We start from the raw sequence: 21,320 nt of genomic DNA, 5'->3' as shown, positions 1-21,320 counted from the left end.
TACCCCGGCTCTGACAGTTCATTCCCATGCCACATCTGTTATCCCTTTAACTGTGCCAATAAACCAGATCCTTGAAATTATCTGGATTCCTACAAACAATCTGGATTAAAGGTAACCCTCCTTTCCAAAAAAGGGTGGGGAAGTAAGAGAGAAGAAGCTAGTTTGACTACTGAAGTAAACACGTGTCATTGTATCCACAGCTGTGGACTGAAGCTGACACAGATAAGTGGGATAACTTCTGGTGTTAATAATTTTTCCCGCAGTATAAACGCAACCTTTTTATGCTTACTAAATTTGTTAGGAAAGTTTTAATGTGAACAGAAAAAAGCTACCTTCCATTGAAGTACAAGTGCCTGAATAGAAGTGTTATAATTGTGTAACCACATCACTATAATTGGTAATACATTGCTGCTCAGATAATGCCTTCTTTCATTTTCACTTTCATAATTCATTTACACAGATAAGGCAATATGGGTAGCTGCAATCACATATGTAGGCATTGGTAATTTGTGGATAATGAAATTAAAAATGGTAGCCTACATTTGCTCATTAGCAGTCTACTTTTGCTAAAATCTACAGAGATTTTACTGAGTAAAACATCTCTTTTACATGTGTAACTGCTGAGCTTAATTCCTTACACATGAAGGAATGGCAGCTTCTAGACTCACAATGTTAGGAATGGCTTTCAGTGTTAATTAGGAAGAGAGGCATAGAGAAACTGAAATATTTGTGATGGGCAGAGACATTTTGTAACAGGGTAATAATGCAAAAGAAAAGAGTTCTTTCAATGGGGAAGGCTGGATTTAATCATGAAGTGAAGCAACAAAGGCTTTTGTGCTTCTGACACTTTCCTCTGAGGCAACTCAGCAGGGAAAAACAAAGCTTCTAACTTTTATTTGCTATACACTTTTAGCAGTGCTGAGTGTATAGTGAGAAGCTTTCAGCTACCTATAAAAATGCGAGTACAACATTTAAGACCATCACTTAATGTGGTATATACTCCTACTATTATACCAAATACTGTACAATATTGCGCATGTCATGCTAGTTGCATGCTGCGCTAGAAAGGAATGCAATGTAATTATCTGGTTTAAGTGGGGGTAGCATTAGATAAAACTGTCCCTTCCCATCTATCTCTCCCTTCCTCCCTGTTTCCTTCCCCCAAATTACTACAGAAAAACTGCTAAAATAAAATTTTAGATGATGCTGTGCAACTGTTTTTTCTTTCAGTGTCTAACTCCCCTCATCTGCACAAAGATTCACAGTTGCATTAAACATAGCGAGATCTAATCATGATGATCATAATACAAATTACAATCTGCTGATTTTATTGTTAAAAATAAATTTAATGACAAAATGGGATACAATCAAGTGCATGTGAGCTGAGGAAACCATCCTTAGTTTGTCTATCTGCAAAAACATAGCTCATTAGCGAGAGTGGCAAAAATCCAAAATCATAGCAATAAATAGCAAATTTGTTGCAATCTGTTTCTGTGTTACTACTATAGCTGCAGTCAAGTGCTAGACAAAGGGAGGTAAACATGTTTCTTTCCTTTGGGAGAAGGGAAAAAAAAGAAAGGAAAAAACCCGACAAGCTTCAGGGAATCATTCTTGTCCTATTGGGTTCGCAATTAAGAAAAGAAGAATCACATCCAGTAACAACTAACTTTGAAAAATTATAACATACTTGACATAGCCCAGTGTTCATAAAAAGGAGTAACCAATAAACCTTAGCCAAATTCCACTGCATCCATGAAATACTGTGCTCTTTTGTCACAATAAAGTAAATCTGTTCTGAGGTCTCATTTATTGTGTTGTAATTCAATAGCCTCCAATTATACTGGTGTGAGACCAGAACCAGGCTAATTTTATTAAATTATGGACTTGATGGAGAAATCACAGGCTGAAGTTTTATGGTCTATGTTCTGTGGGCATGACATCAACTGTATTATGTTAATTATGACACAAAAACTATTACATACCTTTTTTTCCTCATTCAGAAACCCAAAACCTCTTTCACACTGTCCATTTCAGAAAAATCTGTAGTCCAACACCACATTTTACCTGAAGGAACGAATTGAATGTCGGACCTTGACATTTTCTTACATCTCTGAACTGCAGTCTCACAAAGCTACAAGATTTTCAGGTCTTTCAGATTGAACCACAAAGTCCCAGTACAGCTCGTAACTGGAGTGCCTTTAAGTAATATTAGATCCTAATGGATTGGACAAAAACAGATGACTGTGCAAGTAGAACCCATAGCTGGGCCATGAAGTACTTTTTGCTGAGATACAGAATTGCATTCTGCAGCAGCCCTCTTGTGAAAATCATCAACTAATTTTCAGAAGTGAAGCATCATATGGAAATTTTTGCACTCATGCCCATGTATAAAGCTGGAACTGGTCCCATGCATGTGGTAGTCTGCCAACTTCTGTAAGGCATGGGTGCCAGCTGAAGACAGATTTAATATAGCTTGTACAATGTAGAAAAATTTCAGTTCCATGCCAAGAGGATCATCATAATGTTAATCATTGTCAAATGATAAGAATGCATTTTAGTGTGAGAAATCACATCTGTTGTCACTTTACATTGTCGTTACAGAGCTTTACACAGTCTTTCTGAGCCTATTTCAATGCAGAGTCACCGTATGTAAAGCTGCAATACTGTTTTTCATTACTGGGAATGAAAAAAATACAGTTAATCTCCAAAACTTCTATGAATTCTACCTTTTCGTCGAGACCTTTCCCCTTGAAATCTTCCTCTACTGAAGCTGATGCCTTAAAGTATAAAGTTTCATTCTATTCCCTTGCTCATTCAAACTAAGCATGTATTTGAGATTACATTTAACATATAAAGGTTGAAAAGTATTTAAAAATCAAGTTCTATTAATAACCATGTTTCCCTAAGTAGTAACATGATTCAAGGACTCTGCAACTCTGCAACCTCTCCCAAAGCAATGAGATGATTTTAGCATTGAACTGATGATGAAAATGTTCTGAACTTTTAAACTAAAAGGTCTTAAGTAAAATTCATAGGAAATTATATACTTTCATTAACTCATTATCCACTCTTTATGTTTTGCTTTAATCTTGTATGTGAACTCAAGGATATTTTTAAACTACACACAACAGCATTCTGGATACAGCCCTTTGTCATACAGAAAAGATCAGCACAGTGCTAGAGGGTTAAATATGAGCTCATGCTAAGACAAAGTTGACTCTCTCGTGTATCCAGAATGAATCTGGTCAAAGCTGAGTGTAAGTCAAGGGAGAAATAGGTGACAGAGATGGCTCCATATGGCTTACGTGCACCTGAGCCACCTAATTTTTCTGGAAAGTGACAATATTAACATATTATGGCATGTTTGTTAGTGTTGAATTTAATCAGACCGTAGCAGAGCTGGCATATGATGTTAATAGATATGCAAGATTCTAACGAAAAAGCAGAAATACAATTAGAGGACCAAATCAAAGCTAAGATTTTCTGTAAGTATTCTAATACCGTGTTTATTTTAAACATCAAGACATGCATTGTCATAGCTGTATTACATCTATCACAATCTAGACTTCTAAAAGGCTCTAAGTGTTTGAACACAAACTTTGGTTTAGGCTGTAACAGTGATAGGAGCAACTCAGAAAGTTTGGATTGAGCTATAAACTGTCATAATCTTCTGGGATGCTCATATCCTGTGTTTACCTCATATCCATCTCTAAAACAGACTTGCAGCTGTTGTACATTCACTTTTAAACCTTTTTGTCCCTATCTGCTATGCAGGCAAACCATTTTGCTCTTAGCTAATGTTCAGTTTCACACAGCACATGAACCACATTTGATCTACAACAGGGGTATATGTGCGTGTTCTTGGAATACTGAAGAATAAAACAATACATTACTGGTGAAGGAAAGGGGAAAGTTTTGATATATTAAACCAGAATTAGGAATCATAAGGCCTGGGCCATAAGTGTTCATGAGCTGTCTGTTTGGCACTCTTGGAAATTCAATTTCTGTTTCACGGGACAGAAATATATTACCAATCTTTCATTTCTTACCAAAAAGATCGTCTGACATAGTCCACTTAACAGCAGAAAGCTACACTAAGTATGCATCATACTTTTTAAATTACAAAGCCAGGAAACAAATTAATTATATAGATTCAGAAGTGTTAAAACCAAAGTGTTAAAACCAAAATGTTTTAACACTTTCATGCCTAGTTACTTCTACGCATTATATATTTAAACATTTCTGGAACAGTAGGGATGTTCTAGCAATCAAGTGGAGAGGGAATCCCTTTTTGATGTGTAGCTCACACAAGGCAGGCAATGGCTAATCAAAATACTCAAGAGAACAACTAAAAATAGAATTAAATATTTCTCTCTTGGAGGCAAATCTTCCTCACAGTTATCACTAAACTATTTACATGTACATGTTATTAACATTCTTCATTTTGACATGTCTTTGACAAATATTTTTTAATATTCCTAGAGAAACAAGCAATATTAAATCAGTCTGCTTAGAAAGGAACTTCAAAGTCAAAGGGCTCAAATAAGCCAAAGTTTTTATCTACTGCATTTTAAGTTAAGAACATAATACTTCTGACAAAATTTACATAAACCAGAAAGTAGCTAGTAGAGATAAACTTATTTTGAAGAGTATAAATTTTTTTCACTCCTTTTACATATACTCTAGCCACTCTAAGTAATACTTCCTATCATCTAATGATTGCAGTTTTCCTTCCAGAGGTAAGTGTACTATTTCACTCAATAAATCAAAACAGTACACAGTTTTGAGGAGTCTTCATGGTGGGAATAGGAAGGAAGGGCTCAACACTTTCCAGTGCAATATTATAATGTGCCACCGTTAAAAGCATCAAATACATGCACTACATAGAGAGACTGAGACATACATTTCTTCTCATTATTAATTTGGGCTTGTAACCAAGTTAACATTTACAGAAAAAAGAAGAAAAAAAAAAACCCAAACCAAAACCCGATGTATTTGTCTGTAAAACACACTTAAAGAACTGTAAGTACACACACACACACAAAATAGTCACCAGTAAATTGACTTGAAGTCTCATTTTTCTTCCAATTATTTAGAATAAAGACCAATAATGTCTGCTCAAGAGCGATATAACACTAAAATAGGGTTTCCTTGTCACAGCAGTATATGGCAGGGAAAAGGCTATCATATGTCCATCTTACTGCCATTGACTGTCATAGGATTATCCCACAAACCTGGTTTGTAAACTCTAACTGACGTTACGGCTGGTGAAGGTGTCTTAGTAGCCATTGAAACATATACTCCAAATTACCAAAGAATGAATACATGATCAGCGAAAATCTTCTGTGATACTTTAGCAGTTTTCTGTGGAAGAGAAACATCTAATTTCCAATTACGCATAGAATCCAAGGTCTTTCTAGTGAAGTTGAAAAGAAATAAATCAGAGTTGGTCAGTAATTTTCTAATTGAACTTTTTCTCTAATGCAAAGTTTCAGATTTTGTGCACAGCTTGCTTTGCTCATAAAATTATACCTGTGTCGGAGATATCCTGACTATACATAACTATTCCCCTGGGTTGCTCAGAGCTGTGCTCCTGGGTCATCTTTGGCAGCACAGGGACTAGGACCACTGGTTTTCAAGTAACCAGTTTACTGCCACCTCAGTTTATGGTCTTTGAAGTAGGAAAAAAAAAAAATCAGAAAAAGATGTTGATTCAAATTTTTTAAAAGACATTTCAGAATACTCATTCTTCTGAGGATTTAATTTTGGTGGCCTTTTTCAATGTTTTTTTATGTATTTAATTTTCTTCAGGGCAGGAATTCTGCATTCCAGCCCACCCTAACGGAAATCAATGCCAATGATGTAATGCTTTTTGCAGTGCACTTGCCTGTGCATTAGAAAATGACATACTGATGATAAAAAGGGACTGTCAAAAGGGACAACCATTTGCAGCTCCAGCTGAGCCTGGCATGTTTGGCATCTCTGCCAAACAGGTGTCCCAGTTACCTTAACTGAAAGTATTTGGGGTAAGGAAATACAGCGATATTAATAAAAATCTTCAGTTTAGAGGAAAAAATTTCAAACCTTCATCAAGTCTTCAATAAAAAGGGAAAAGAAAGCTACTGAATATTACTAAGTGGTGTCAGAGGTATTACAAAAAAACAACAAAAAAAACCCTATTCAAAACAAACAGTAAATAAAAATACAAAACATATAACTGCAGGTAAGCATGACGTTAGATGTTGATTCTTCAATAAATTCTGCAGACAACACAGCAGAAAAAACCCAACAATAGTATTTCATTTCATATTTCCCAGGCAGAAAAACAGTTCTGTACTGTAGATGAGCAAAAGAAAGAAGTAAATACTACCCAGCAGTCTCTTCCTTAGTGTCTTTCTGGCATAAATTACACTAACAGTGAACCATTCAAATGTAACTGCCTCCAAACACTATTTATCAGAGAAACTCACAACAATTAAATGTCTGCATAATATTTATTGAGGCTACTTGTTTTCCTGGGGGCGCCAAAAGTCTGGAGAAGGGTTGGGTCAAACAAACTGCAGCCAATGTCAAACAATAGATAATGGAGCGTAAGCACTTGCATAGACAAACATCTTCCTTTAGATCTCTCCCTGTTAAATAACTCTGCATCAAATAATAACTGCATTATGCTTGGAAGGTTGCACTGCTGTAATTCAACAGTCTCTAAAGCTGAAAAACTCATTAAATAAACAGCAACAAAACCAGGCAAAAATGCTGAATGACTATGATTACAAATATTCAGTTACACCATCACGCAGGAGCCATGAGATCAGTGAGGAAGACTTGAAAAAGAAAAAAAAGGTATGTGCTTTTTCTCTTTTTTTTTAAACTTCGGAGGGATATTTGTAGGACTACTACTTCTGGAAAAAGTAAAGCTTTAATGTATGTCTTACATTTTTCTGTTCTCCAGCAGATGCTACCTCAAGGTATACTGGCTTCTCTAGAAGGTCTAAAATCAGACGTATTTGCCTAAATTGCCGAACAGAGAAGCAGCTTAGGAATACTTTTTTTTCATCATTTTATGACACTGACTCAGATGAGCATTGCTTGTCTTACTCATTCTAAAGAACCCATATTAAACCCCAGGATTGTCCAGCTTCATTGTACAGACCATAAACAGCACAATGGCAGCTAATAAGTACTCATTCTCAGGACATTCAGGTCAAGAAGAATCAAAATTTTAATATAGCAGTTTTTACCTTTTTTTGATTTGCAGACATCTGAAATATTGCCAGTGGTGACAAAGAGCTTTATACAGCAAAGGCAAACAATAGGCTTAGGGGGGGTTAGATTACAGTTCTGTAACTGCTAGTTATAGATTACCTAGCAGTACTTAACTGATTCAGTTGAGGTGCAAATATGTGATTACAATTCTCTTGAATTAGCCAAAGTACACAACACATGTTTATACTGGCCTTCTTTCAGGCCAGCTTTCTGTTGACTACAGGAGCACAGATGTTATCTGATGCATCATAAAGCTGGACTGACGTGGGCAGTACTTGATCTTCATAAAATCTGCTAGTTCAAAGTTAACCTTTCAAAAATACCGGAACAAAATTGAACCCTCAGGACAAGTTCGTATTGGATCAACACTTTCTGTCATGTATTGATCTAATACTAGGTACCCTACAGAAGGATTTACAGTATCACAGAATCAAGGACTTAAAACATGAGCAATTTAAGACGATTGTTTTGTTGGAGAGCTGCTCAAGCAGGACCATCTCCCCTCACTTTAACTTCAGATATTCCCACCCTCAGACAACTTCCTCCATTGTAAGGATGCAACTAGGTATGGAAACACAGAAGGAATCCAACCTAGGAACTGATTCAAGTTTAAATTTATAGTAGGGGTAAAAAAAAGTTATTACAGGTTATTTTTAACACAGAAGAATTCCCTGCATGGCATCAAAACCAGTCATACTAGAACAGCTAAGAAAGATAGCATGGAGGCAGCAGTGAGAGTTGGGAGGCAACAATGAATCATGGGAGACAACTTAATCCATGATGGCTGCTGAAAAAGGTCATCTTTTAGGGACCATGTAGCTGACAAACTCCCTCAGCTCACAGAAGACCAGTTTGGAAATCACTTTTCTAGCAGAATCCACAGGAATAAACGCAACAACTCATGTTAACAGTATTTGACTTACACTTATGAAATTACATATGCTGGCAAACAGTCAGAATCACCCAAACTTTCAGGAGTAAGTCGCATACTCCTTCAAGACCACTATTCCTTGCATATATGTATTCAGAAAATGTGTGTCTATGGTCTGAGCCACAGATTACTCTGCAGCCAGCTGCAGCCTTTAACAGATACTGAATGCCTTTAGTAGTTCTTTACAAGTAAGTCTAAGCAGTTTTCTAAAAGAAAAGAGAGGTTCAGGAAGGCTGGCTTGTTCAGTCTGCAACACTGCCTGCCTAATTGTAAAGCTTTATGGACCATGAAAACTGAGTCACTTCATTGTCAGCTGTGACTTTATAACTGACGTACTCAATTTCTGTTCAGCTTCCCTTAACCACAGCAGAGTGCAATTTTCTCTGTGATTTTAGAGAAAACTGAGCAGTTGTGACTATCTCCTTAGTAAAATTAAAGGACTGACTTTATATTAAGTTCTGACTGCCACTATAGCTCCTCTCCACAAGGCCTTATTTTAAAAGTTCCATAAATTGCATTGGTGACCTCAAGTACTTCATGAAATTGTATGGGAAGGCAGTAAAGGAAAAACAGAAAACCTCCCAAACATCTGCTGTCAACAGAGAACGAGTAAAGTACTCATCACTCCGCAGTTTGTGTGTCAAGCTTAGCCCATTTGGTCCTTGGTTGGTTGGTTGGTTTTGCTTCCTTTTGGAGGACTTTGGATGTTTTGTTTGTTTGTTTGACAAAAAGAAAACCCGCACGTTAGATATGACAATACAGTAGCACAGGAGGACCTGCTACCATACAGTAGATCTTAAACCTCTTTTTGCAGTCTTAGTTTTCTAAAGACTCCAATAAATGGCAGCAGAAATAATTGCAACTATTTTGCTCTAGCCCTCTTCCAGAGATGATATCAGGAGTAAACCAGATCAGACGGCAAACCCAAACAAAATGGAACAGTGCTAAATGCTGAGTTCACTCCTAAATGATTATTTTGACATCTTACAGGAAAACTTCTGTCAGACACAATTTTGATAAACCTGAGGTTATGTTTCTCTTTTGGATGTACGAAGTCAATGCCTATTTTTATTATAACTTCCACTGGTAACTATGTAATTTCAGTGTTTAGGCATTTGCATTTTTCCAACGCTGTATAATTAGCAAGACAAAGGCACTTTTTTGCCTATCCAGGTATTTTGACTTCATTCTGTTGTGGAGGTGGAGCAGAAACTGGAGTTACATGTGGGAGGGCAGTATGAACTCTGAGTTTTTGACCAATAGCTCTGAGAAACTGCTAACCATTTTGTGGCAGGTTTCAACGTGTACAAGCTAAATTGGAGAAAGAGGTTTTTGAAAGAAACATTTATAATAATTGGTTGGTCTGCAGGGCAAACAAGGGCCCCTGCACAAGTAGCTGACAGGAGTTCAAAATAGGAGGAAAGTAATTATTTGTGTAGTTGATTATATGCAAATTCTTTCTAGGCAGAGATCTGAATTGAACATTTATAAGTTAAATAGTCACAGAAAGCATCTTTTAGGAAATCTTAGAAATGTTTGATGTAGCATTAGTAGAGTCAGAAGTCTAAGCTAAACAAAAATACAGAGTATAGAAATTTGAGACTTCATTTAATTGCAGTTTAGCAGTCAGCTTCATGAAATGTTATCTTTATTTTCCTTTGCAGTGTTCTTAGATAAAATACTTAATTTTAATTGGAAGCATATGTGAGGAGTGTATGTACATGTACATTTAAAGGTCTAGAAATGGGAGATTTCAATATTATATTATATTATTTAGGGACTGTGAGACCTGTAAAGACACACTGCTGCTGTTCTTAGTGATATCATAGGCAAATTATCTTTGCACCACTCCTTCAGTTTACAGTCATTTCTAGTAGAGCTTCCTATAAGCACAGCAATTCACCTACCCACAGTAAATTGGAGGATTAGCATTTACTCTAATCCATCAAAAGAATTGATATGTGCCAGAAATTGCAGCAAAAAAATAGTATGAACCAGAAAATTAATTCTGTGCCTCCTGTACATGATAATAATGGAAATACCTTTCTAACAGCAAAATAATATCATTATTCTAATATGACTGGATAAAATCATTCTCTAAATTGCTAATGCTAAGTAGCTGAGTATGGCTAAAATATCTATAGTTATTGAAAATTCCAACATTTATCATATTATAAATTTAATTAGATACACATTTTTAGGTTACAAAGTTATCATTATAAATTGTTTACCTTGACTACTCAGGCACAGAAACAGACTTTGGTTTCAAAATCAAAAGAAGCCATTCACAATTTATAATGGAACAATTCTTACTGTAATTATAGCATTAATAGGATACATATCAATCAACAGGTAAATCATTATATAATTTCTTCAATTTTCTGTTCAGAGCATTTCTGAAATCATGTTTGACAAACAACAGCTTTAATTTTATTTAAATTCCCTGTAGAAATAGCTGTCATTTGAATTTTTTCAAGAGCTTAAGATTTTCCTTTAAAGAAAAGTTTTCACATTAGGAAAAAGCAAAAATAGGCAAGTAAAAACTGCTTGAATTCCATATCCATTTGTTCCTAATGTAGTTAATAGTCAGCAAGTGACAATTTCTGTCTCTCCATTTTTTATCATAGTTATCCACCTGTAATTCTAGCTCTTCTTCTCTCTGATTATTCAGTACTTACAAATTTATAAACCTTTATATCACAAAATGTTAAGTTTTGATAATGATAATCTTTTCAGTTAACCTTTACTGAACTTTCATAGTTTAGGCAAATTGAGCGTACAAAAAAAAGACAATAAACAAACACAAACACCAAATACAGTATAAAACAAAATGTGAACAAGTAACTTAGAAAAACAAAGGAAAGACCTCTTTGTCCGTATATGGTTCTGGAAACTGTTCTATAGCTCTTCCACCAGTATCCACGGATCTGGTGAAGGAATGACTGGGTGAGGTTCCTTAACTAAAGTTACCCATTCTGGTCCCTTTTAGACCTAACAGGCTGCTAATCTGGATTCTACTTGATGCCTTTTAAAGCATTCTCTCTTCTGATAATTCAGCAGCTGTGGAGGAAGCCATTTCTCTACTTCCCTTCATATCAAGCCAAGTTTCCTCAAATCAGTATGTAGGGCCCCTTTTTGCCTCTACAAAATGGGTATGCATGCAATGATAAGCATTTGTCACTGCAGCACTGCAGGATCAACAAACTGGGTCTATGAGTCAGTCCCTTTCAGTGCCTAAAACAGTTTAGACTCTCCTTTCTGCAGAAATGCTGCAGAAATTGGGGTCTATTATATTGGATGTGGAGGAAAAGAAAGGGAAGAAGGTAAGGAAAGAAGCTTATGCTTTTTCTCAAATCCCTTTTGCCATCCAAGTTAGCACAAATTAGTTTTAGGACAGTGATGGCAATAACACATATTCTCTTTTTAAATCAGTAACAACTACGTAAAGTAGCCTATTCTAACAGCATGTGAACTCCAATCCCCCAAACTCTTGGGACCTTGGATTTTAACTTTTTCCATTCAGAGATTTTCTGGCCTCTTAGACACAGTTCTAGCAAATATGTACATCTATGAAAAGCAAGTTATTTTCTCACTAATTAATTCAAAGCTCAGAAATGGAACGCACTCCTAATACTAGGTTCAACAGTGGTGGGGATACAAGAAGCTACTTGCAAAGAAGATGCCTACTTGCAAAATAAGTTAAGGGGGGGGGGTCTGTTCTGTGGGTGACATAGTGAAGTGGCAGACAGTCAACGTACACCATAGACAGACAGCACACCATTTCACAGAATAGTGAAGAACACAGAGTTAAGTCAAGTCTACTTGCAGATTAAGGAGAATACCAAACACTGTAAGGCCAGTAAGCATACAGGGCTCTGCTTTAAATCTGGTTATCTGGGTTCTGAATCAAAACGCTTTAAAGAAGCTGCTTCTCTTCCAGAGCTCACTGCCATGCTCCATCAGCATCTGAAGAGAAACTCTCCTAGGTAGCAAATCTTCTGGTCCTATTGACTCCAGAATACATTTAAGCTGGAGACTTACTTAACTGAGTTACTGTCTAAAGTAAGATTCCATCTGATAAAGAATGAAAGGCTAAGGGAGAAAAAGTGTAATCAGTGGCATTGAACGGTCTGAGAAGGAGCCCCCTGGCCAGGCTGTGACGAGATGCCTTCTGAAGCAGGTGTACAACACTCCCCTTCAGTCAGGCAGCTTGAATTTCAGCAGTGGCTTAAATGGCTTTTGCTTTTACTCTTCTGCGTAACAATGAATTATAAAAGCTCCACTATTAAGCGAGTTATTTAGTTGTCACTTGTTATTTGCTTTTGCTTTCTCCCTGAAGTACAAAACATTAGAAGCTCACAGTCTGCGTACTGAAAATGTCCTAATTCAAAGATCAAAAGCTCAAGTCAAGCCAGAAATGTACGACTCATTTTCACAAGTAAGTCCTGTTTCAGTAAGCATGTTTTATACACTCAGACATCAATAAACTCAGCATCAATGCTGATGAAGTTATTAATTTCAAATTAATCTCTTCTCTGCCAGAGAATCTCTTTTTTTGCAGCATTGCTGCGACTGCAATGTAAAGAAAATAGAGTTGGATTTTGATTTGCCATGCAGAAGGCAGAGCTTGGCTGTAGGGTCACATGGACCTGGTAAAAGGTAGGTATGGTTTTAGTTTTGTTCAAACCATCCAAGCTTTTATCGCAGCACTTAAGGAGAGCATTAGGTTAGGGAGGTCTAGGCAAGCCTATAGAGTAGAAAATCCATAGAAATGCCCTTTCATTCAAGCTTCCATAATACCCAGGTTTTCTCATCAGGCATTCAAATAAGGATTTTCATTTCTCCTTAAGCGTACTCAACTCAACTAAAACAGCCTACATTTACAAAAATAAAAAAAACCAAACCAACAACAAAAACACTCCAAGTCATATGCGGTTCAATGTATATGGAATTCTGCAGCTAAATCCATAATTAAATGCCTATTATGTGAAAAGCCGAAATGCTAAAAGAAAATAAAAGCTTTTTTTAAGTAAGGACCTATTGTGTAGCTTTTAAACACTATCCAGATAATGAAATGAAATCCAATGTTCTTTCAGAAGTAATGACCTGCTTGCAAGAAGATAATCAGCACTTTCGACTGGCAAAATACAGTAAAACTGTGTCAAAATCACATGTATACATTGGTGAAAACTCTGTAGGCCTGTGGACTCTATCAGCAAGAATAGATTCAGCTTCATAACTCACACCACGTCTTGACTTCAAGGTAGATATACTACTGTACACTCCTTTAAAAACTCAGTAATTTGCTTCACACATACCAGTTTCATTAACAGTTCCCCTCTCTAAGACGAAATAATTCTCCTGACTGACAATTTATGAAAGAATTCTTCCCAAGTCAGATTATCTGCGGCAGTCCCACTTATTGGCCCCTCTCCCCTACAAACATACTTCTACTTTGATACCTGTGCATCAGCAAAATGAATCCTTTTCCTTAATGACTGATGCTTATACTACAAACTGAGCACAGAGATCTGCTCTGAAAAATTCAACTCTCTGAAATTTCCCCGTACAATATTCATAATATTGACTAGTCAGTGATTTCCAATTGACTAGTGAATAATTAAAATGAAATCATCGGGAAGTCTGAAAAATAGTCAGCTGAGCACATATCTAATAATATAACCTGTTTCTTTTAAATACAAGTATTTTAGCACTACCTTGTCCTGCAGTCACAACAGTCATGAGGTTGGCGCCAACGTGCGAAAGATGCGTGGTTTTCAAACACTTCAGCTCCATTTGATTTTGATACACCACAAACTTCAACTATTGTTTTAACTACTCCTAAAGAAGCATGAACCTTATTTCCTGGAGCTGTTGTATGTCACTAATGTTTATTTATTTACATTAGTTTGTTTAATGGAACCATTCCAGAGGCAGCTGAAAGGAAATGTTTCAACCCAAGAGTCTAGTGGTAACAGAGAACTTATAGAATGAACAAAAACAGTAGCTTAGACCCTACACAAATGGAAGTCTGCACAAACTGATGGAGGTCTCCAGTAGCGGAAACTCAGAGGCAAGATGTGTGGCATCAGGAAACGATCAAAATATTTGCTTTGGGGATTCTAGAGGCAAAATGGTTCCCAAAGTGCATAATCTTAAACAGTGATGATAGGATTCAAAGCAAATATTCAAAAGCATATCACAGAGAAGTTCTGATAAATCCCTGGCCACAGCTGAAAAGTGACTTTCCAATGAAGCAAACCAACTTTCTCTTGAAAGCAAGCAGATGGTGGAAACTCCCTTTCCCACAGCCAGCTTGAATCTCTACCCAATGCATAGGGGAAACAGGCAGTGCCATAGCCAATGCATCTAATCCTCTTAGCGCTCTAAGTAACCCGTTTTCCTTCAACAACTGAGGCACTATATAGCATCTGTGGAATACCTTTAGAAACCCAGTATTTCCAATCTTTCCAGTAAAAATAATAGTGTAATTTCCTTGCTTCCAAAGCAACAATTGTAACATATTTATTTGTAACATCCTGACATCAGCTTTCAGAGCAAAAACCAAACAAATACTTAAAAGGAGACGTTGAAGTTTAAGGGTTTTAGAACACACTAGTTTGATGGAGTTTCTCTCTGACGGGTGGCAGATGTTTATTTACTGATCATTTGCACCAAAAATCTACACTGAAAATTGCATTTGAGAGGAGTGAATTAGACACAGCAGGTGCCTAGTGGCCCCTTCAAATAGTCCTTCAATCAGTTTTTAGCATTATTGAGCACCAAAATAACTGACAAAAAACAGAGACATAGCAACCTCCTAATAGCTAAGCTCCTTTTAACATAGACTTCTTTATCTGCACTCTCAAAAGGCAAAGTATTGATACCTCCTACGGAACTGCAATAATATACTTACCTATATATACTGACAGGAATGATGAAATAGCTCCAGCAATGCTGATTCTGAAGATAACATTTACAAAATCATGTCAGAGCTATGGAAGTGTTCACCTGAAAGGACTTACCTGCATTTCAATTTGGATAATAACTCTCACTAGTTATATATCTTTTAAATGAGGTGATTGAACCTTATACAGAGTCTGACATTAATCTAAGTACCATCATATATGAGAGCAATGTACTGTATTAGGAAAGGAAATACTATTCACAGCTTAGAGATAACTCTCCCATTGCTAATTAGTCATTTTAACAAACAGATGAAAACGATCTTTCCCAGGAACAGAACAAAAGCCAAGGAGAGAAGCTACTCACATTCCTTTGAGCCGTTGCCACATTTTCTCCGCATGTCCTCCTATTTGATAGTTTATAGAGGTGCTTTCCAGTTCCCGAGTTGTTTCCGTTGCTCGAGCCCCCATCGTTATTGTCCTACAGCAATACAGTTACAGTCAGGCTCAGCAGCAAGCAAAAGCATTCTTTAGTCCACTACAAATGTCAGGAGATCCACCCATGTTAGACAGTAGCTGCTGTCATATCAAAACACATCACAATTGCAACAGCTGAGGGATGATCCTGCCTGAATCGCTATTCACTTTGATAGACAAATCCACTCTCCCCCCCTTCCCCCGAAGCACAGAGCAAGTACACACAGCTCCTCTGACCTCACGAGTCTAATCCATACGGGTGAGCCAGCTACTATACTACTGACTGCTCAAGCTCCTTTCTCATGCACTTTTTCTGCTGCAGGAATACGCACAGAAGCACAAAAGATTCCTTAAAATGGACTATAATTCATTGCCATGCAGGATAAATGTGAATGGCTTTAACAATCCAGAAGGAAAGAAAGGCTGGTTTCTGCTCTGCAGGTTGGAGAAACAGGCTGCAATAGGAAAGCAGATGGTAGAAGCCAGTATCAGCCACATCACCCTACAAAAAGAGTGCACGTTCAAATGCCAGAGCTTCCCTCTCTTTAGTTGATCCTGAATTGATTCTTAATGAATAAATATCTGCCAGCCTCTCAATAAAAATATGACTGTACAAATGCTAAGTCAGTAGTGAAGATGTATAAATCCCTGCTGAAGAGAAATCAGAGAGCTCTACAGGTTGTTATTGAAGGAGTATGCTGTAATGATGACTATTCACCTTCTCCTAGCAACTCCACACAGCAGGTAACTGTCAATTTAACTGGTGGAAAATACAGCAGCTGCAAGACAGCCCGCTCAGCGAATCCTTCGGGACAGCAGCATACGTGTGTCAAAATCTGATGCTGAACTGTGTGTGTCTGCCAGCAAAAAACAATTAAGTGCATGCAAACAGCAAAAGGGTTGAGGACTAAACGGTTTGCCAGCCGTGCAGCAGATTGCCAGCTCTGCCTTTCAAGTGCAAACCTAAGAACCTAGTTGTACAGCCAAAGCTGGGTTTTGGGGAGGGCAAAGGAGAGGATTTCCTTGGTACTTGCTCAGGCACAGACTTGGGTTCGCAGAGCAGCTCCTGTGCTCTGTAAATAGCACCTGTCTTGTTTGGTGAATCAGTGACAATCTTCATTTCTGAAGCAGCAGCCAAATAATCAAATATACCACAGACTTAACTCAGCGATCATGTTTGTTTCAATCAGAGTAAGAGCTGTACAAGAAGCCAGGCGAGAGGGGTGTGCCAAGTAGGAGTAAATATGTTTGAGCTTTGCCAGCTACTGGTGTCACTGCCAGCCAGGAAAAGGGGCTTTGGGTCCACGATGGAACAGTGAGGATGAGTGTCCTCCGATGCTGACTGGAAGGAGCCTAAGGGTAGGAGATGCATATCTTAGTATGGCTTTAACTACACAGCTTTATCTGTGTTAAACTTTACAAAGATGTGAGATGACGTGAGGTTCCCATCTGATGCAATTGGCAGAAATGCATATCGTTAAGTACTCAGGATCTTACAGAAAAATAAAAAAAAGGCTCACTGCTTTGAAATAACCCTAACACTTCAGAATTTCCTAATCAATCTTCTTTCTCTAGGATACCTTTTATGCACATTATAGATTTAAAATATACTCTATGAGAGTTATAAACCAGTTTGAGATGCGTCTTTTACACACTGATTTCAGGTGGATAATTAAATAGTACATTTCATTTACTTCTACGGATTTAACACATACACAATTTTAAACTGGTATTAGTTCATGGACTTTCACAGAATTATTCCTGACTCAGACATATAAGAGTCAGTCCCATAAAATTCATTAGCAATATCTGAAAAACAGTCACTTGGTGAGTGACATCTCTTACAATTTTCAAACAGCATCATACGACAACAGTGAAGAGATACAAACAGCTGTTTTTTCAAAAACTGCAAAGCATTTATTTGGTTAAAGGCGGCAGTAGAACCTTTGAAACTTCACTGAGGAACCACTTAAAAACTTCCAAACTTTCCGCTCCTGTTATGCATGGAGTCCAACTAAAGTTTGTAAGAAAGAGTATAAATATCCTTCCATGGAAGAACTAATGAGAACCTCTCACACTAATCTGGGTTCTTCCCTGCCTTTTAACTGCCAGACATCTGAAGCAACGCAAAGAAATAAAGTATTTGTAGAAACCACATAAACCTCCAGGGACAGAGGGGAATTTTAAGGGCCTATTTTTTCTCATAAAGTATTCCTGGCTCTTGTTGTCCAATTCTACAATGAAAAAATAGCGGTGTTTGTAAGCTGTTCTCTCTCCCTCACAAGGAAATAAGTAGTTGAAAATACATTGCTTTGATTTACTGGAGAAAAGTATTATGAGCAGGTAATATCCTTCAGGAAGGGAGGAAGAAACAAACTGCCCAAATAATATCACTGCAAATGGAGATACACCTGCTAACTTCACCAGAACTCCACGAAGGAAAATTGTAAAAACTTTGCTCCTTGCAGGACCTCACCACTGCAACAGCAGAAATTCCTACAACAAAAGCACTGGCATGGCTTAAGCAAAGGACAAACAAAGCAGCCTCCTCCCCAGAGGTTTATCCTGAGGATTGATACAGCAAACCACCAGAGGTGACACTGAAGGATGAAACCGTGTCTCTGAAAATGAAAGAAACAGCAGGAGACACATAAAAACGGATAGATAAGGCATTAGAAAATCAAGGAAGTAGCCAGAGCAAGTGTCCTGTATGTCCCTAAGGAGAGAGAAACAAACCATTTAAAACAAACAAGCAAACAAACAAAAAATGTTTAGGTATGCTGTTATCTTGGAAATGTGAGCAAAGAAAACCTCATGGAGACATGGGGAAAGGAAGGACCTTTCCTCCCTTTAGCTTCTGTGAATAACACTCAGAGAATGAAGCGGCCAAGCCTGCACCCCTCCTCCCGCTCAGAGGAAGGCAGGCACAGAGGCTGAGAATGACAGAGCCAAAGCAGTGCCAACACCCCTCTGGCTGCAAGAGGTGACATGCTGCAGAAAGGACAGGAGTGTGCCGCTGGAATATAGGACAACCATACATTACAGCCTGTACATAACAATGAGGGGATCAGAGGAGGAATTACGGACACCCTGACCTGCTCAGAAATACACATCTGTGCCCTTGCTGTACAAACTGGTCTAAAGAAGATCCAGAATAATAAACAATAAGCAGCTACTTTAGGAAGCCAAATCAACCAGAGAGAGAGCACCTGAAATGATAAGTTATCTTAAATAGTTTTTCTCTTTCCAATTCCTGTTCTTGCTCTGGTTTTCTGTTCTTGCCCTAGCTAACCCGGTGTTTGTTCTACAGTTCCAGCAAGTTGTTGTTACAGTCCATCTTCCTCCTATAAAAATATAATCCTTTTTGCCCTTTACCAACAGCTTTTTCTTTTTTTTTTTTTTTTTAAATTTCAGCTTAAAATTTCCACACTAAAGTGACCACTAAAGGAAAGCCTCTATTAGTCAATATGGAGATATATTAAAATAGGAATAATTAACTTTTTCACCCTTAATTATGGCAAAATAAAACTGTCCCAGTGCCACTTAATCCTCAGATAGGAAGCTACACTTAATGATAATGTATCCTAAGCTCCTTTTCTTTCATCTAAAAATACTTCACTTCAGTAGTAATATCAATGCAAAGAAATAATTTTAAAATACACCCAACAGTAATGAAATCAGGTTAGCTTTTCAATATTGAGAGACCTTTACAGTTATGCCAAAATCACACAGTTGCAATGAAAACAACTTACCTTAAAATTAGGAAAATCCTGCAGCTAGCCCAGTTCGAGATTAGCTGTGGAAACAGGAAAGGGATCGTGCAGGTTTTGATGAGGAGAATTAGAGCTTTATTTTAAATAAATCCTCTGCTCCTGAAGGGAAATTAAATATGCTACTTTGTTTGACATTATCTTCAAACATCTAACTCATGACAAATGGAGAATAAGGAAGTATCACGAGGCCTGCAGGGTGACTTGTCAGACTAATACTCATCCCTCCAAACGTGACAACACAAACTTCCCTGTGGTGGAACTGCAGGAGAGCCATGAACCAATTAAGAAATTTGAAAACATAAGGAAAAAAAAACCACAACACAACAAACCCTCAAAAAGATAAGATAAATTTATTGTAAGTAGTGACAGCAGGTATTAGATCTGTGTGCTGACTCTCCTGGCCCTGATCTAGCAAGAACTAATACACATTTAATTTTAAGCAGGTAAAGCATTGCATTTATTTGCAGGGTAAGACAGAGTTCAACACCATTGTAAATAACAGAGTTAAATCACTGAAGAACTGCCTGCCAGTGGACTCGAGTGTTACATGGTACTTTATGAACAGAACTTAAGGTAGGACAGAGATCCCGTCACTCAAATTCTGCCCTTGCAGAAGAGGAATGGTTTGCTAGACAGTGTTCTCCATGTCTCCTTCTGCCGTCCCCATTGTCTATTACATTCACATTTGTGAAGTGGTGTGCAATCCCCTTCTTCACAAGCAGAGTTTCCAGCTTGCTTGCAATGCCTTAATGTGTGAATAAGAAGCACAAAGGAAAAAGGAATATTTGGTCTTATTAAAGTTCATGGACTTTATTTAAATACATAGGTCTCCAGCAATCTGGCAATGGCAAAATAGTGATGTTACAGTAATCTTGGATTTGCAGATTCTCCATAGAATACATTAATAAAATTGGTAGAGTTACATAATTGAGGAATAGCAACTTTAAAGATTTACACATATGGTCTACACAGTGCATCGGCATTGACTCAGTTAAGTAGGTAAAAGAGTTGGGATTGATATATTAGCAGTGATTAGATGGTCTAAATAAGGAGACCCAACAAGGAACATTTTCCTTTTTTTTTTTTTATTTTAGTATTTTCTGCTACCTCTGATTTACTGTATTTGAGGCTTCTTCATATGATCACTGAAGTATGTATATTCATTCACGTGTCCTGCAAGTACCAAGCTTCAAGTATAGCAGGGAGAAAAAATATCTTCTATTTGTTTGCTATGTGCATGGCATATCATATTAGTAATGAACGTGGAGTCAGATTTATTGAAACTTTTAGGCAATTAAAAAGGAAAACAAATACCCATGAAAGCTTGCAAGCAAAGTAGCTGATAAACCTCAGGGCACAAATAGACATATATTTGCAAACCTACTTATGACATATTAAGACCTTGTCACATTTGATTGTTCAATACTGCTCCTTACTAGAGGTCACCAGCTCTAAAAGTCTGTCATGACTGTGTGTGAGTGTTCACAGACCAGTTCAGTGCCAAGTGAAGATGGGTTGACTAAAGCAGGTGTCTTAAATCTGCACTAATATTGTCTAGGACCTCACTGCTGTCAATAGAATTTAGATGTCCAGGTGCCTTAGGTAGGCACATCTATTTTTATGTTTACTTTGAATATGATCTTTCACTCAGTTTACCTTAAGAAATCATTCATTTACTTCAGTGAACCAAACCACTCGAAAAATTCTGGGAGATGAAGAGATGGCAAAAAATGAATAATTGCAGAGATGTGGAATGCATAAGAGGTGTGCTACGGATAATCCGATCAAAAAGAACTGCAAGGGAAAACTTGCTACTGCATCACCAGTAGCAAGACTGCTGGGGAGGGGAACCTCAATCCATCCCACTCCTATCAGTTTGATGCCAGGGCCAACAATGGATGCCCAGAGCCTGGAGAAGGAACACAGGTCAGCAGGGGAGCGCCTGAAGAGCAGCACAAAGGAACTCGA

The 21,320-nt window shown here is 37.6% G+C and overlaps 1 protein-coding gene across 1 annotated transcript in view; it reads right to left on the bottom strand.

Annotated features, from left to right (window-relative positions):
- The window catches only part of PDE1A (phosphodiesterase 1A, calmodulin-dependent), a 165,208-nt gene extending 148,998 nt beyond the window's left edge, over positions 1–16,210 (bottom strand). Inside the window, exons 1-2 of the mRNA XM_009332250.1 lie at positions 15,817–16,210; positions 15,470–15,583 (exon numbers count right to left, since the gene is read on the bottom strand). Of these exons, the coding sequence (XP_009330525.1) occupies positions 15,470–15,573 (104 nt within the window). The 5' untranslated portion in view covers positions 15,574–15,583; positions 15,817–16,210. The remainder of the gene's footprint in view (positions 1–15,469; positions 15,584–15,816) is intronic.
- Positions 16,211–21,320: the final 5,110 nt, after the last annotated feature.

This window comes from Pygoscelis adeliae, unplaced genomic scaffold, assembly GCF_000699105.1.
Source record: "Pygoscelis adeliae isolate BGI_AS28 unplaced genomic scaffold, ASM69910v1 Scaffold160, whole genome shotgun sequence".
Classification (NCBI taxonomy): Eukaryota; Metazoa; Chordata; class Aves; order Sphenisciformes; family Spheniscidae; genus Pygoscelis; species Pygoscelis adeliae.
This window is presented reverse-complemented; position numbering and strand designations above follow the sequence as displayed.